This window comes from Nylanderia fulva, unplaced genomic scaffold (assembly GCF_048542155.1).
Source record: "Nylanderia fulva isolate GAGA-0341 unplaced genomic scaffold, ASM4854215v1 Scaffold14, whole genome shotgun sequence".
Classification (NCBI taxonomy): Eukaryota; Metazoa; Arthropoda; class Insecta; order Hymenoptera; family Formicidae; genus Nylanderia; species Nylanderia fulva.
This window is the reverse complement of record NW_028189622.1, coordinates 2,944,420-2,961,659: the sequence shown is the minus strand read 5'-3', so window position 1 is coordinate 2,961,659 and position 17,240 is coordinate 2,944,420. Positions and strand designations below refer to the sequence as shown.

General features: G+C 35.5%; 1 protein-coding gene across 11 annotated transcripts in view; it reads right to left on the bottom strand.

Moving 5' to 3' along the window:
- The window catches only part of LOC114929124 (dystrophin, isoforms A/C/F/G/H), a 420,071-nt gene that overhangs the window by 66,270 nt on the left and 336,561 nt on the right, over positions 1-17,240 (bottom strand). For all 11 annotated transcript variants that reach the window (XM_085480171.1, XM_085480172.1, XM_029300536.2 and 8 more), the window contains 2 exons: positions 8,874-9,018; positions 2,768-2,891 (listed from right to left, as the gene is read on the bottom strand). In XM_085480171.1, coding sequence (XP_085336297.1) covers positions 2,768-2,891; positions 8,874-9,018 — 269 coding nt within the window. The remainder of the gene's footprint in view (positions 1-2,767; positions 2,892-8,873; positions 9,019-17,240) is intronic.

Below are 17,240 nucleotides of genomic sequence, written 5' to 3'. Positions count from 1 at the left end.
ACACTTGTTTGGGAATAAAAGTTTGCTACGTAACAATTGCGTTTAACAATGAGCTAACATCGAGAATAGTAAATATCCTTTACTGACTAATTACGCAAGTAATAGTCCAAGTTGGAAGAGAAATACGTATATGCTGTGTCGTACCTTCCTCAGGGACTTTAGTAAGTCCTACAAGTTTTCAGTCCCTCTTGGGGACGTCTCTTCTAAAGCCCCCGTCGTCTTCTATCGGCACCGATGTACTACGATAGTTGTAATTCGATTGAAAACCCCATGTGGTTTGCGACGGAAGTACGATTACTTAACCGCAATAATTTCTTTTTTTAACGAACGTGGTGCAAATACTCGCTTTCTCACGAAAATTCAATAAAAGTATATCAATAAATATAGTGTACGGTTTTTATACGAAAAGTAAAAGCAACAAATATGAGAAATATAAACCGAAACTTATATATATCAATGTATAGATACAATTACGAAGAGAGAATATAAAATATAGTTCAGTTCTTTTATATAAAGCATGATGAATTTTGCAAAATGCACTTCAGACTAATAAGTAAAATTAGCGCTTCATTTTTTTATATTAAGTCACACTTTAAATTTTATTGAAAAATATTTTAATCCGCGTGAGATGAAAAGCACGAAGATCGGTAATAAAAATAAATTATAAAGTTAAAATCTTCGTCATATTAAATTTATATTACTTGTCATATAAGACTTGATTTTCAGTGTATCGAAAGAACGTAACTGAAATAATTTAAAATAAAATCTCCCCACGTTCGATTTTCAACAAATCAAAGAAATCGGATTCACCTCGATGTATTATTTAGTGCCTTACTTCATTTTTCCTGTTCCTATTCAATCAGAGACGGCGCAACATGAATAAAACATCTCGTCTAAATTTCACAACTCTCAGAGTTGGTGATACAGAACGAAAACTGGGAAGTGTACGTCTGTAACTGGTTAGAAACGCTTCACATCAGTTCCCGATAGAGTCACGTTAACACCGTCTGCTAGAAGTTTTATCTCCGAGAGAATATTTGAAATGATATTACGATACAGCGCGATATCATATAAGAGAATTGTTCATAATGGTTATATAAAAGACACTTGCATAACCATATTACATCATACTATAAAATCACATTTCAAAATAAATAACTTTGTAAAACGAAATTGAGACTAAAATGTTTAATATATTTCTTTCGATAAAATAGATTTTACTTTGGGAAAATATTCAAAAACGTATCTTCACATAATAATCATAATCATTAATCCTCAAACTTAATTTAAAACTTTCTAGTGTATAAGGAAATAAATTGAAATAAAAATGAGAATAATATAAGAATGGAAAGTTAAGTTTGAGTCATGATGTACGATTAAAATATTTTTGCTTTTCTATATTTTATATTAGCAGCTCAACACATACATTTCTTATTTTTAAATTTGTGATCAATTTGCAGAAAATTATTCTTATTATCTATAAATTCGTAAATTATATACAAAGTAAAACAATTTCGCATTAAAGATTTTTATCTAATTTTTTTAATATCCGCGTTTTTATAGTTCGATGAGATTATATAAATAGAATTTTCAAAGTATTGTAACTGTTTTTTTTCCTGGTTATATTCTTGAAAAGTAAACGACAATAAAGAATGAAGTTCGTTTCTGGTCCGGCAAGTTAGACTGAAGAGGAAAAAAAGTGAACGCAAAATATTTGTGCAGAATTTTCCAGTCTGGACAACTTAGAATATAATATTTAGAGGTTGTTTTGTTCTTTCCACGATACGAAATTTTAGACTAAAGCGGAAATTCACGAACTCAAAAGGAAATGTATGAATTATTAAAATACACTCGCAAGTTTACCGAAAGAGAAAAATAAAATAAAATTTCTCATACTCTTGAGTGTATACATTATTAATCTCACTAAAATATCGTATCAACAGCTTAGAAAAAGAGGTATAAGAAATATTCTTTCAATTATTTAAATAACATTTTTATTATATTCCCTAAATTGGTTTTTTATGTTATCATAAGAAACAATGAAAATTTCAAATATTGCGAATTTATAAGCGCCTCCTCTTATGGATTAAAAAATAAAGTCACTGAGAATACTAACGGAAGGACAATGGCAGCAATAACAATTCGTTAATTAAATCAAACGGCGATAGAAACAAAGAGGGAAAATCCTGTGCTCTCTTCCAAACCGATAGGCCGAGATACTCGAGGTTTTTGCCTCCGGTAATTGGTACGAAAAATTACGAATGCAAGAATAAAAGCGCGAATTGATGAGATTGAAAGGCGCACTATCGTTCTTAATTACTGAGCACTATCGGCAAACTCAGTCTTGCGTTATGAGGTGGTTTCACGGAACTAACGATGAATATACTTCGCCGATTTTCTTTGTTCCTTCGTGAGATATTCTTCGTTCGTGTGAACGAAATAGAGAGCGATTTTTTTTAAATATCATACGAAAATAATTTTAAACTAGATATATCACAAGCGCAGAAAAATATACATGTCACGCGAAGAAATTCAAACATTTGCCTTCTTAAATAATCCTTATCACTCTCCGAAAACATTTTCTATTCGCAAAATAATATATTACACATATCATAAAATATTATTTGTCTGACTTTTACGTGCAATATTTTATCTAAAATACCCTTAGGTTAGGTCGGATATTAATATATTATTAAATTGTTAATTATAATTTGAGGATGAAGAAAAATCGATAGACGAATTGATATATAATTCATAATTCACGTACCTTCGGAGTCCGATGTGTCCGACAGCGGAGGCTCATTGGCGATGTACTGGCGACCGCTCAGCAAATTGTTCTCCACGACCGGTCGTTTGTCCTCCAGCTGTCTTCTGAAGCCACGATGGTCGTCCTGTGAAGGAGAAACGTAAATCGTGAAACAAAAATAACGAGACAAGGAGCATCGGTGTCTGGTGCAGTGCCAGGCTTTCCCTTGGCGAATCAACTCCTCGTCGCCAAAGAGGCTTTAAAAAAAATCAATTTTATCTTGACTAAATAAGGTAGCTTCGCAATTGATGTCATCATCCTTACAATTTAATACAAGTTAATATAATTCAATCAATATATTGAAAAGAACAATAATGCAATTATTTATATAGAGTTCAATGCTTCTTTCTTCGATTTTTTTGTATTATTAGACATTGAAACATTATGAGATTTTGAAATTGAAATATTGAAATTTACCTAAACGAACAAAACATGCTCTACAAATCTTTGTAAATATATTGTAACAAAATAATACGACAATCAAATAAAGCAATGAAACGTTTTCACATTGGATTTTTACGATGTAAATGCAATGTCATCTACTGTCGTGACGCAAGGAACATCAACCTGTGTAGTCGTAATTGCGTTTGACGAGATGTTACAACAAGCTTGAAAATTAGCCTGCTGCAGTCGGTGAGAAAAAAAGTCAAGAGGATAAAAAGGCACTCTTACGGTATTGCATGCTTGCTAGTTAACGAGATTATTTCTCGTCGTTCGTGGAGTTAAGGATTTGCTGCGGGTAAAACGTCGCGAGTTTCTTTCTGCGCGTCGAAAGACGCTCAGACGACATGTTCATCTAGTTTCCGCTTTTTTTTTTTTACATCGTTACAAAATTCATCGTAAGCGAAATAAATGGCGGAGTATGAAGATTGTTTTGAACTGTCGATGTCGCTCGAGTTTCTTAAAGAGATTGTTTTCGCTTTGCAAACATAATCAACTGTATTGTAATTAACTTCACAATTGGTATTTGTATTTTTTAAATTACATTTAATTTTTAAGTTACATCAGTACAGTTTAATACAACCCGAAATAAATTAAATGATTTAACATTCTGTTTTTCAATCTTGCATCGATATTATTTTGTACGATTTTTTTAGAGTTATAACACAAACTACAGAGAATTCCATCGCTGATAAAAACCAGTTGTTTTTTTAAGAATAAAATCACGTATATTTCTTTGGGAGTGCAAATCTATCTATTTTGTAAATTATTTTGAAAAAAATAATATAACATATCAGATATGAAATATAGTCTCACAACAACGAAAATATATGTTACTTAATTTCTTTTTAATTATTTTAAAAATTTGCGATTATAAGTAAAACATATATAAATGTATAAAGTATAACATATAAAACAACTGTTCGCAATTGTTCGCAATTTGAGTTATCAATCGTTAGTTATTTATCGCCACTTGTTTAATAGTAATTAAGAATTTGCGAAATGAATTTTGTAAAGAAGAGATATAATTTGCCAGAAGAAAAATATACTATTAAATAAATTGGTTAAATTGGTGTTCTGCAGAACACAGATTTCATGATATACTGGCCATTAATCATTCTTATATCTTTCTTATTTTCTTTCCTCGCTTCCCATTTCGAAGAATGATGGCGCAGTGCACGATGAGTGATAGAAATCTCATAGCGTTTATTCTTTATTTTTTTTTTGCTCTCTCGTAATTCTCACTGTACAGATTTCTCTTCCAAGGCCTTTCTTATTATAGATCTTATTATAGAAAAATATATCACTAGTTACGTGTAAATCATACTTTTTTGCTATAAACGAGTTATTCTTATTAATGAAAAAAGTAAAAAAAAATTTGCGATGTTGCTAAATAAATCATAATTGGTCAATAAATATTTATGTTCTTGTTATAAATTACAGGAAAATTTACGCATGACGCATGCTTATTGTTAGCCGCGAGCCAAGACGTCAACAAAGAAATTAGAACGAATAAATTAGAACAATTAGATACTTAGTTGAACATTTTCTAATTGCTTGCAGTAAGACAACTTCTCTTATCAATGTGGTTATCACGTTACGAGAGGTTAATTACAAGATGCATACAACAATGCACTGATGTATAGCGCGATATCGTTTGCGTATCTGAACTCAGAATCTTTAGCATTCAACTGTAATTTCGTTCAGTTATTACATCGAGAAAAGATACATTATTTCAAAACAATTTTTATTACAAAATTCCACGGAGAAAGAAAGCCCTTTATCCTATATTTAATATGCGTTTATAATGCAAGACGACAAACAAAAAGAGAAATATTTTACACGATAAAAAATAATTTAATTCCAATTTTATTACAGAATGAAACGTGTTGTTTTCTTTGACTCATATTTTGTACTGTAATAATAAAATTATTTTACCATAAATACATGATATAATGTTATGGAGAAAAAATAGAGCCCCTCGTTTTCTGTTATACGTGATGCAAACGAAAAGAAATTTAAACACGATGGTTCAACAAGTATCAAGATTCGTATACTCGTAATCATTCTCCAAATAGCTTTCTTCTCAATGAAGATGTTTTTTTTTTATTTCACCCACGTGAGATGAATCCTATGTCATTGTCTGTCAAGTATTAAATGTTTCACGGACCAGGAGCGTCGACAGACTCTCTGTAAACAATCGAGGAATAAAGCGGCGAGAGATTCGGGCTCTCTCAAGCCGTAAGAAACACACCGGCATAAATTCCGAGAGTTGATACTCGACTAAAGTGCACCTCCGAAAAATAACTTCCGACCGCGAGCGACTCTTCTCGCGCACGGAGAGCGAAAATTCCCGACACGACGAGGTGAAACAAAAATATCAATCGTTCGTCGCTGCGCCGAGGCTGCACCGGATAAAGGCCGGACTTGACGAGAAACGGGCGCGAACGCCCATTAAATTACACGTGCTTTCGGCGCGCAAACGAGGCTCTTTTCGTCGCAAAAATCAAAATCCATCGCGACGTGCCACAAATCGATATATGTTCGCACATAACCGCGATCAGTTTTGATTCACGAACGTATTCTCTGCGCAAAAGACGTGGAAAATACAGGCTGCTGGGGATGTAACAACGCGACGCCCGGAGTCGTTACAGACGCGCGAGTTTACGCAACAGTCGGAATATCGATCCCACCCTCGCGAGAGCGAATAGAATTTTTCGAGGACGCGGCTCGCGTTAAGAGAGAGAAACGACCGCGCTCGTTACATCGCATCGTCGTGCAAGGGCGACTAACTGCGACCGGCTTTCATTCCGATTGCGTGAACGCAATAAACGCTCTTTTAATTACGCGCCACCCTCGTTTCGACTTCGATACTATCGAGATATAGGCGGCCGATTCCAATGCCCAGTCCAGCAGTTTTCGAGTCCGATCGAACGCGACCGCATTTGCTATTTTGCATTGCGAATCACTTTAATGCGAAAGTTTCGCGAACACCGTTTATATATATAATTCAAGATATCGCGTATGCAACATTGTAAGATTCAATTTATGCAGCAACAGTTCGATGGATTTTTGTAAAAATATGCGTCGAAAATTTTCAGTAATTTATTTCAAAAAAATATTTATTGTTTAAATGGATAGAATAATCAACAAAAGAAAAATGATGTATTACATTATTATTGTGCCAATGTTGCATAACAATACATCGTATTTACTTTTCTCTCCCTCTAGTTCATTAGTTATCCGTAATTAAATTAACCTAGAGTTCCCTTGAGGTAATATTGTTACAATGTTTAGAGATTGAGCTTACAAATGAGTTAATTAGTACTACTCAATTTCTGTTTTGCTTATTAAAACAATTTTTGGAATAATTCTTCTCAAAATGGCTACTCAAACGTTAATCGCGATACACAGTTTAGTTTCCAGTTATCACTGTTATTATTATATGTATATTCATTAAATCCAATTAAGGCAGACTTAATTACAGAAAACAGAGAGAAGGAGAGAGAGAGAGGTAAGTAAAAGGTTAGTGCAGTCTATAACAATATTGCGACCGTAGCTTAACCGTCCGAGAAAGATGCCTTGTCTCCGCCGTCAAACGTTAATGAAATTAACAACGCATAATTAAAATCGCTCGAGATGAATCGCCTCAGAATTTCGCACGGGAATATACGTGTTTAGAATATTCGCAAAATTATTTAAAATCGATACATATGCATGAGGGCAGGATTTATTAATTATCCGGCAAGTCATTTAAATTAAATCTGCGTATGATCGATTCGCATTAACCGCATTTTCCCGATAAAACGCAACGATGACGCATCAAATTTCAAACCGCGGCGATAATCTCGCGACAATCTCGTCGACGATAATTACAGGAACGCCGATCATTTAAATCGCCACGTTATTTCGCTAATGAATTTGGGAGAAAAAAGCAGTTTGAACCGCGCGAAGATTAAACGTTTGAGGTGTCGGGGAAACGATCTTAATTGGATCTACGGGGAGAAGTCCGGATAAACAATTACGTTAGGAAACAATTGTTAGAACATTGTGGTCGGGATGTTGCAGCGCGAGAGTTTGGATTCTGTACCTGAAGGAATGCAGAGAACGCGGGAACGTAGAAACTGCTGCTTTCTCTGCGATGTAAACCCTGAGAAATGCGATTGCATTTTCGCAAATCTGTAAATCGGCTCACTTAAACGAAATACTTCAATTTTTCGCATTGCAGTGAATAATATTATGAAAAAAACCTTTTTATTTATAATATTTTCATGAAAAGATAATATGCTGTCGGGTAGAATCATATTTGTCACGACATTAAATTATACGCATTTTATTTATAATTTGAATATTTTGTGTATCTCGCGAAAAAAGTTTTCAAGTGAAAAAATTTCAATTAATATTCTTCTGCAAAATATAATGTAGCGACAAAAATAAATGCTTGAGCTGTAGAGATTTTCAGCGCGATAAATTAAGATGATTTTCAAATTTGAATGTCTCAAAGCAATCGTATTTATTGGAGACATGCGTGAAGTCAATCGGATGGGTTCGCGATCGGTTGAGCACTTTACGCTTTCGCTTGAGCAACCAAGGATAATCGATAGCAATTTCCTGCATTCTACGACACGAGTGACAAATACATACGCAGATCTAGCCGCACGATGACATCGAGGATCTGGTCGAGGGACATGCGGCTTATCACCTACGTACACTCGGACCCTACCTGCGTTCTGTATATAATACAGAACGCTTCTCTGCACGCCGGCGACACGCGTGTTCTAATCCAGATTAATCCGAACTACCTAGTGTGCCTTTGTACACTATCGCGCGAAGGATACTCGGATATAAATTAACGCGGTTACTATCGACGCGTTCAATTCCAGACGAGCCACATTCAATTTTTCAAGGAAAATTAATGGTTAATCATTTTGAGAAAGTAATACAAATCAACAGTATGCAATTTAGTCCTAAATAGAGCGCCAACACATATGTGTACTTAGAATTTAGAATAAAATAGGGAAAATTATTTTAATATAAGAGAGGCAAAAGATGTAAAATAAATAGATGTATTTCTATTAAACGAGTGAATCGGGAATTAATTCAATTATAAGTAAAATCAGCAATGAATTGAATCGAAGTGTTTAGCGAACAATTGACGTGATAATATGTAGTAATTGAGACATACGTTCTCCGCGAAGCTTGACATTCATACGTGGTGAGAATACGTAAACATTCATTCTGGATGAGCCGCCGTGTCTCAAATAGACAGTTGAACACTCGCCTAGTAACACATGAGCTTATGCTTAATTACATTCTATTCGACTATACACAGTTTCCGAGGCGGAAACTCGCAAGCTTCTCGGAGGATGACTACGCGAAATCGATTTTAGGTATACATAAGTCATATTCAGGTAACTTGACTCGAATCCTAAAGTTCGAGATTGATGCTGCTGTTGCCGTGAACTGAAGATGCTAAATGGGGTACGCCGGTCTTTCGAAGATAACGAATACGCCAAGGAAAGGTAAACTTGGTAAAATTTCTATAGCTTTATATGGACTAAGTAAAGTTCGACGAAGAAGCGGAAAGCCAAGTAATCTATGCGTGAAACAACATTTGGCAACTTACTTGTTGTTTTTGTAGCGCAGCCACGTCGCCGCAAACGGGTCCCAAGCCGGTGAGCTCTGTATCTTTCCTTATCACCCATTCAATGAGTTCGCGCAACGATAGCAGCAAAGCATTCCAGTGTTCCGTGTTGCTCTCCAAACGATTTCTGTACAGAAAAAAATATACACGCGTTTTATATAACTAATATTCTTTATACAAAAAATGCTGAAATATTTACCCTCACTTATTTCAATCTCGCTCTCTTATTTCTTATATATTTATTTTAAATGTAATAATAATAAATACCGATACGCGCGCACGCCAGATTCTGTCAGGTATCGATATACAATGGTTAATATCAAGATATCGAGTTTACAGATTTCAAAATAGGATTTTAAAATAAGAGTAATAATAAAGTATTAATTACGCGTATCGAATTATTGCTTTAATTTGCGTCAATTATACGGGTTGGACTTTTGTAATTAAAACGAGAGTATAATAAAGTATTAATTACGTATCGAATTAATGCTTTACGTTAATTTACGTCAATCACGGTGGACTTTTGTAATTATAATCAAAATCAGACAAGAAGTCACGTCTCAAAATTAATGTCATAGACACATACCTATAGTAATTATTAATATTATTAATAATACAATTGTGTAGAAGTATAAAAAAATTATGAAAAATTATTTAGATAAAAATAATGAGACATAAAATCAAACTAAAGAAACGAAAATAAATTTGTATAGATGCTATTCTACATATCTATCTGAAAAATAGTTGATGACGTTAAGTGCTGATGGACATTCATGCCGTGATACAAGATTCGTACGACGATGCATAACAGTGGCGAGAAAAGTACGTAAAACGATTCATCATAAATACAAGAAGAATACATATTTGTTGGGAGCAGACAGGTAGTTCTTGTCGAGAGAGTAAGGTAAAGGGACCAGAAAGGCAGAGTGGCAAAGAGGAAAGAATATATGTAAATCCTTGATGTCGCTGGCGCCAAGAGAAACATCACAGATGAATGAAGAGAAGAGATGATGTGAAAATAAAGTAGGGATGAAAAAGAAATAGAATAGCTGCTTAGGATAAGTGGATCAAGATTAAAGTGATTGGAAAGAGCGAGCGGAATGTAACACATCCTCGTGGTAAGAGAAGAGGAAAAGACGAGGACTTTCCTTTTAGAACAAACGCAAATCGGAAAACAAATTTCAAGAAAAAGTACGAGAGAGCAGAAATGGAGTATGCTTGCGGGTAAAATGGTTGGGGTGAAGCAGGTAAATACAGGAAACAAAGGAGTCCCGAGAAAATTAAAACGGACGAGCATTTTCGAGCGACGACGCGACGAAGTAAACCGTGCGCGACCGAAAAGAAAAGCGCCCGGAAAAAGGAAACCGATGGTAAAGCCGATCACGGCCAAGAAAGAAAACGATTTCAGGCAAATTGGAAAAATACGGAAAAAGCGGTGCAAACGGTGACGGAAAGCGCTGGTGTACAAACCGGCTTCGAAAGGAGTCGAGTAGGACAATAAGGTGGAGAAGAGATGGCTCGAAGAGTGAGAAAAATAGAAAAATAGAGGAGCTCGAGAGACGACAAGATCAAGAGATGTGAATGAATCGAGAACGATCCCTGATAAGTGCAAAAGGGAATAAGAGAGATCCTTCGTCAGAGAATAAAGTCGGTTAAGACAAAGAGGAGTAGATTGAACATCAGAATAATTTCAGACGAAAGGAAGAAAAAAAAAACGCAAGAGCGTATAAAAATCAGATCAGGAAGATACCTTAATGGAGAAGATGAGAAGAAAAGTATGCAAATATAATGGTGAAATTTGCGGCGGACAAAATTTTCGAGGGATACGACGGACATGGAGCGCGGTAAGTCGACAAAAATTGAATGAAGGATAAATATTGAAGGGAACGATAAGGTATAATGCCCGCGTGTTTTGTTAATAGTAAGTAAATACCGCTGGACGAGAGAGTCGGAAGCATGAAATAAAATGAAAGACCGGTGGGAAATCACTAGAAGGCGTGGGAGCGCGAAAGACTGAATATATATACGGAGGAAATGGTCTCAAGAAGAATGTGTATCCATGATATGTACCGCTGGGAGGAAGAAACTGAAGCAAAAGAGGTTAGAGCGATGTAAGGAATAAGACAGATATGGAGGATAAGTCAAGAGAGAAGAATTAGAAGACGATTTTGCATAGATATCCGAAATAATGGTCTCTCGGGTCCATGCACGTAGAAATCATATCTTATCAGTATCAGTAATATGTCATAACATTGACACAAATAGTCTCCTCGACGAACTTTTCTATAATATCAAAATTTGGAGATGGATTTCTGTATCTCTTTATTACAATTTGCAAAATTCGATTTATCGTACAAATGTTAAAAAAAATTATTTACCGATAAATATAACACAGTTGCAATTTTTTCTTCGTTTTCTTAATCAAAAAATCGCGTGAAAATATTTTATTTGATAAATGTGTAAGAAAAAAAAAAAAAAAAAATATACAAGTGTTTCATAGAGAACGTAGAAAAAAGATGAGTAACATTCGCGATATATATATTCCCTCTTATTTTACTTTCTATTCGAGGTGTCGTCTATTATCTTGTTGGAACGACTCGTACGCGAATAAAATCCAAAGTGGTCCGAGAAATAAAGAAAGCCCCGCGTAGGGGTCGAATTAAAGCGGAAGACGACGGCGTGGCACAAGAACGATATAAAGAGGTAGGAAGCGCGAAAGAGAGGAGCTCTGAATAGCAGGCGGGAAAATTCTCGGACGAGGATAAAGACCGTATACACGCAGAGAAAGCGAGAGAAAGCACCGTCGCCGGTTCGCGGGAATAGACGAAAGAGAAGGATAAAGGTGTCGTAGAGGTACGCGAGAGCGAAAAGAGAGCAGGAAGGATGGCGGTCGGGATTTGGATTTATATTTCGCCATTGTTGCACCAGTGTGGCGGCATCCACTTACTAGGTCGCATCCAACAATTCCCTAACCTTTCTCCTCCGAGAGGAGGTTCCCGGCGACGCGACGTCGTTCTCTCGTATCGCAAAGAAACAGCCTCGCGTCCGGATATATTGCGGTTATTGTAACGTCGATGAGAGCTTCGCGAAATTCCGCGTACTTTTGCGATTCGAGCGCGTCCGTGCAGAGGCGCGCACACACTCGCGTCGGATGGTATTGCACTCTACTCCCAGGGAGATAAGGGCGTAAGGATATTTCGCGCGATGGATGGCGGCGGTATGGGGTTACCGAAAGAAATCGTCCCCATCGCTCCGACGGAATCGCGGGAATAAACTTCTCTCACTCGGAGAGTAGTAGGACTGATGTTTGCTCGGGAAATTTATTCGCACGACGCGGGAAGAAAATTAATTTCGAATAGCGGTTTAATGCTCTTCGAAGATATTGGCTTTTTATAGTATTCGGATTTGATAGAACGGATGTATCGTGTTCTCGTGTAATAAATTGCCTTCTCGGAATTATGAGTTTGGAATTTTAAAGAAGAAATTTGCCATTTTCATAAAAATATTAATATTAAAGGTTTATCCGAATTTTTTGTCGGAATATTTTACCCATCGTCTGACGCATAATATGAACATTATATTTTATCTTTGAAGTTTTATATAAATTTTTCATCACATAATATATATATATATATACCATATAATACTTTTTATATTAAAAAAAATTATTTCATCACACACCATCCTCGTCAAGATTTATTATTACATCGCGTCTGAAAATTATTAATTTGAATTAATCACTGTTCGCATATATATAGACACCGGCAATTTATCGTCGTGTAATTGAGAAAAAAAAGAACGAGGTTCGTATGATTAATAGAATTTACGTCGGATCTGTGTCAGTAATGGAATCTTACGGTCACGAAAGCGAATTTGGCGGAACATTTATTTTCGCTCGTCGTCGGCCTGCTAGAAACAGGGTAGCTTAGAAAAGAGATATACTTTTCGTTCGTGCGATCGCATTTCAATTGAATGCTCAGTAAGTGGTGCTACTGTCGTCCTGTTCGCGAACGAGCGTTGCCCTGCAAGCGAGCGATCTTTACGACGTGCCAGGCTGATGTAAAAAAATCACCGAGAAATTTCCTGGGGCGGCTATAAAAATCTGCCGAAGAAACGTCACGTACCTCGCATTCACTCAATAAAGTCTCGCTGTAGCCTCAAGTAAATAAATCATGAACAACGCCCTGGCACTAAGATTTTATTGATAAAGTTACCCGTGACGACAATACGATTGTTTGCCGAGTAATAAAAGTTGTTTAAGCACGATAGTTATTTCTGAATATGACGACGTACTCGACGAAAAGTGAATATGTTTTCGTTCTCGTGAAAGAGAACAATAAAGGAACGGAAAATACAATCTGTAAAACTGGTATATAATAGGAAAAACGCGTACTCGAGAATATTAATTAATTTTAATTAATATTTATAATTATAAATGAATATAAAATATTCAAAAAATATTTTTAACGAAATCTTTTCTTCCTCGTGGAAAAACCATAACAATACTTTGGCAAAATAAAAAAATATTATTACAATAACGAAATTTGATATAATATAATAGGAAATAAATATTGTAATGAAGAGACAATGCTGTGCTTTTTTCGTTTGTACAATGAGAAATGCGTATATATACAATACGTTTGCTAAAGTTTGGAGAATTCGATTATGCGAATGCGAGAGCGCGATATATATGTATATAATTCGAGTTTGCCGCCATTTTACGTAAGCTCAGAAAAACGAACAAAGCATACAACACATGCAGGAATTGAATCTCGCAAGCGTTGCGAGACATAAAACGCCGGCAAAACTTCTGATTACGCGAGATCGCCTAATTTAGCGTATATATACACAGGCGGAGATTAAGGATAATTAAAACGGTGAGACGCACAAATTCGGCGAACAAAGCGCGCGTAAACGTCGGGAAAAACGTGGAAACGTTATGCAACCGTGTCATTGATAGCTCGAGGATTCCGAGGATAAATCGGAGTTACAAAACGTTTTCGCGTTGTTCGGCAATGTCAGAATTAAACCGTCTGCGTTGTCGAACGCGTTTAGAGAACGTCTGAACACGCGTGGAAGTCATTAGGAAAGCGTTTCGAGCTTTACGTCGGATTTGGCGATAAACGTAAATTTTATTTAACAAATAACAGGGATGATTCGACGTGGATCCGACGTGGAGCAGTTCGTTATCGTAAAAGGGATTTGAAACGAAAATAAAGCGAGCGCGTTAAACGAACTAACGTTTGAAAAAAAATTATTTTCCTGCGACAGTTTCGTGATATAGTCTTTATATACGAGCGATATACATCGATCGTGAAACAGACCTAAACTAAAACGTTGAGCATCGAGATAATTTATGAGACAATATTGTTCTGCATATATGAAAATGTTATATTTTACTGCCGAAATCTACTGAAATTCATTGAGAGATAGACTTTCATGAATACCGGTAAGTCTTTATGGAAATTTACAATACGGTTTCAGCTGTATTCTGCATTTATGCGACAGAAAACTCTAAGTTTCCACGAAATGTCTGAAGATATATATGAATTTATGAATGTAAACTAATATACGTTTCTCTCACATGTGACAACCTATTTGATAAAATGATGTAATGTTTGTGTTACTGAATCAAAACTATTCAGATTTACGAGAGTTTATTTTTACTCGATCGCGACATATTGTTGAATCGGAATTGCGCGAATTTTTTGTATAATAAAATATTTCCAAGTTAATGATTTTAGAAAATATCGTTAGTTTCCATTGTGAGTGATAACTCTATAAATATTGTAGGATAATCTATCACCCTATTTAGTCGTTTATAAATCGTTCTATTATAAATCATGAAAATAAATTTAAATTAAATTTGCAATTACAAATTTTATAATTAATATAAATGCAAATATATGTATATATGTTATTATACTATATTATCGAAATTATATATAATTCTTTGTCCGCACTTGCTCGTCACAAAAATTTGTTATTATTATGATAAGTTTATTACATCTGTATAAACGATTGATCTCTCTTGCATTAATAGATTTATGGTTATTTATATTTGTTAATTGTTTAAATGTAAATAATTTCCGCTTTCTCGTGCCGAATTCATGATTTTCGATATACATATTGTTAAAACGAGCTCTTGATTCATTATAGATGCTTGAAAATTTACGACAATTTCTATTCGCTCAATATATTGTCCCTTTTCCGTTCTATTCCAACAGAAGCGAGAAATGTTCTAAATCCTGATAGTCAATGTGATTTCGTAGGGAGCTATCAAAATTCATTGCGGCCATCGATCTCTCGATAACATCGGCAACCCGCCATGTGGTTCGCGTTGAATTAGTTAACGTTATAAATAAACTTCGCCTTTAGACGAAATTACGTACTATTGAATCTGACAAATGTGTGCGAAATTTGTTCGCAAATATTTTGCATAGAAATGCACAGCGCCAACAAAACATCTTACACAAGAGCAATAATTAACTATGTTACTACGAGTTAATCGGTAATAAATTAATACGCTTACGGATTGTCACAATACGAATATTGACGGATAGCAATATCCATTATTACATCTCATTCATCATTGAGCAAATTCTTCTCACGTATTACCAAACTGTCAGTTCAATTAAGTTATATTCGAGCTACTCCAAAATACGTATCCATAAAATGCTTAAATCCAATCGATCGACTAATGTCATCGCGTCAGTATAGTTAACAATTATTGGCTTTTTATCTTGTCCTTTATTTAGGAAAACTCTCTTGTTGTAAGAACGCAATCGTAAACCACCAAATTGATCCATTCGCAGAGCGCATTCGTTATCCACGACACGTCGCCCCTATAAAACGAGATGTTACCTGGCTCCGAAACCTCTTATCCTTCCTTTACACACCGATAAACATCTAACTCGCTGCATTCCGAGGACTGACGAGATTCCGAGCGAATTTCGTGCAAATTCATTCGTGCTCGTCGCGCTATTTCGCGATAGATCCTCCGTATAGTTGTTATCGACTTGGGGCAAACCGCATTACGGTAAACGCAGAGATATTCACTCGATAAAGCCCTTTGATCTATTGTGCCGACGGCGGTTCGCTGTCGTCGACACTGGCATCGCCGTCATCGGTCTCATCCTCGTCTTCGTCGTCGTCGTCGTCGTCGTCGTCGTTGTCGTGCTAGTTAACGTAATAAAGCGGGCAAATGGAATTGCCACGAACGGGCAGAACGTTATAATTCAACTCGGGGGAACAATTTGCCGGTACAATCCCAATCTGAGTAAGGTCGACTTGCAGCACAAAACCGGCCCAAACTTCTACAATAAACAACAGCAACAACGTCGCCATTAGCGTCACGCCATTCTCTCTCTCTCTTTCTTTCCTTCTCTGCGTTTGCGAAATACAACTTCGCGCTAGCTTGTCGCAGAATTGAACATCGCGACTTAATTATTAAAAGAATTAATGAGATTACAATGTGAATCATGTCTGTGTGTGTGTAACACCTTTAGAAATTAAAACGGATGTAATTGTCAAATAAACTTCTAAAAATATTTTATTGCTCTAACAAAATTTCATTCTTAGATCTATAAAAAATTTATCTGTAAATGTCACAAATTATTTGAGAATTAAGACGTATCTCATGAAACACTTCTTTTCGAATGTGAGATTTTTTGTCTTGGTCTATTATAACTCTTTCTCTTTCTCGCTCTCTAAAAATTTTAATAAACAACAAATTAATTAATTAATATATATTAATAAACAACAAAAATTTGTTTTCCAAAAAAATTAATCGGATGTATAATAAATGATTGATGTATTAGGTTTATCAATGTTGATAAATACAATAAAGCAAATGTAAAATATGATGATAAAATGTAATGTATCAGTTGTGTAATTATTTACCCTGAAAAAGAGTAACTCAAGACAATCTCAAACAAGAGTTCCGAGCTACCGTAGAACATTACCAAATCCACTACCGGATTATAGTTCCGTTAGAACCGGCCACTTGATACGTATTTAGTAAGTTATGAACTCGGTTCGATAACAATTCCGATAAACCTCTGGTTTACGTATGAGTTTACTATTGTTTCACAGTTTGCCTCTGTGTTGGTACCGCACGTATTATTTCACGTACCGTTACAGATCCATTATGTATGAGATGGAAAACGTAACCTTTGTCATGCTCCGCATATTTTTCAATATTTTAGCGAACAAATACTATCCTTTTGAAAGATCAAAGATATTTGTTCGACGACAAATCGCCGACCAGAGGAAAAGAAAAGAATTGCCCGACCCAGAAAGATAAACTCCCGAAAGTTTTCGGAACAAAACCGATCGAAATTTGATCGC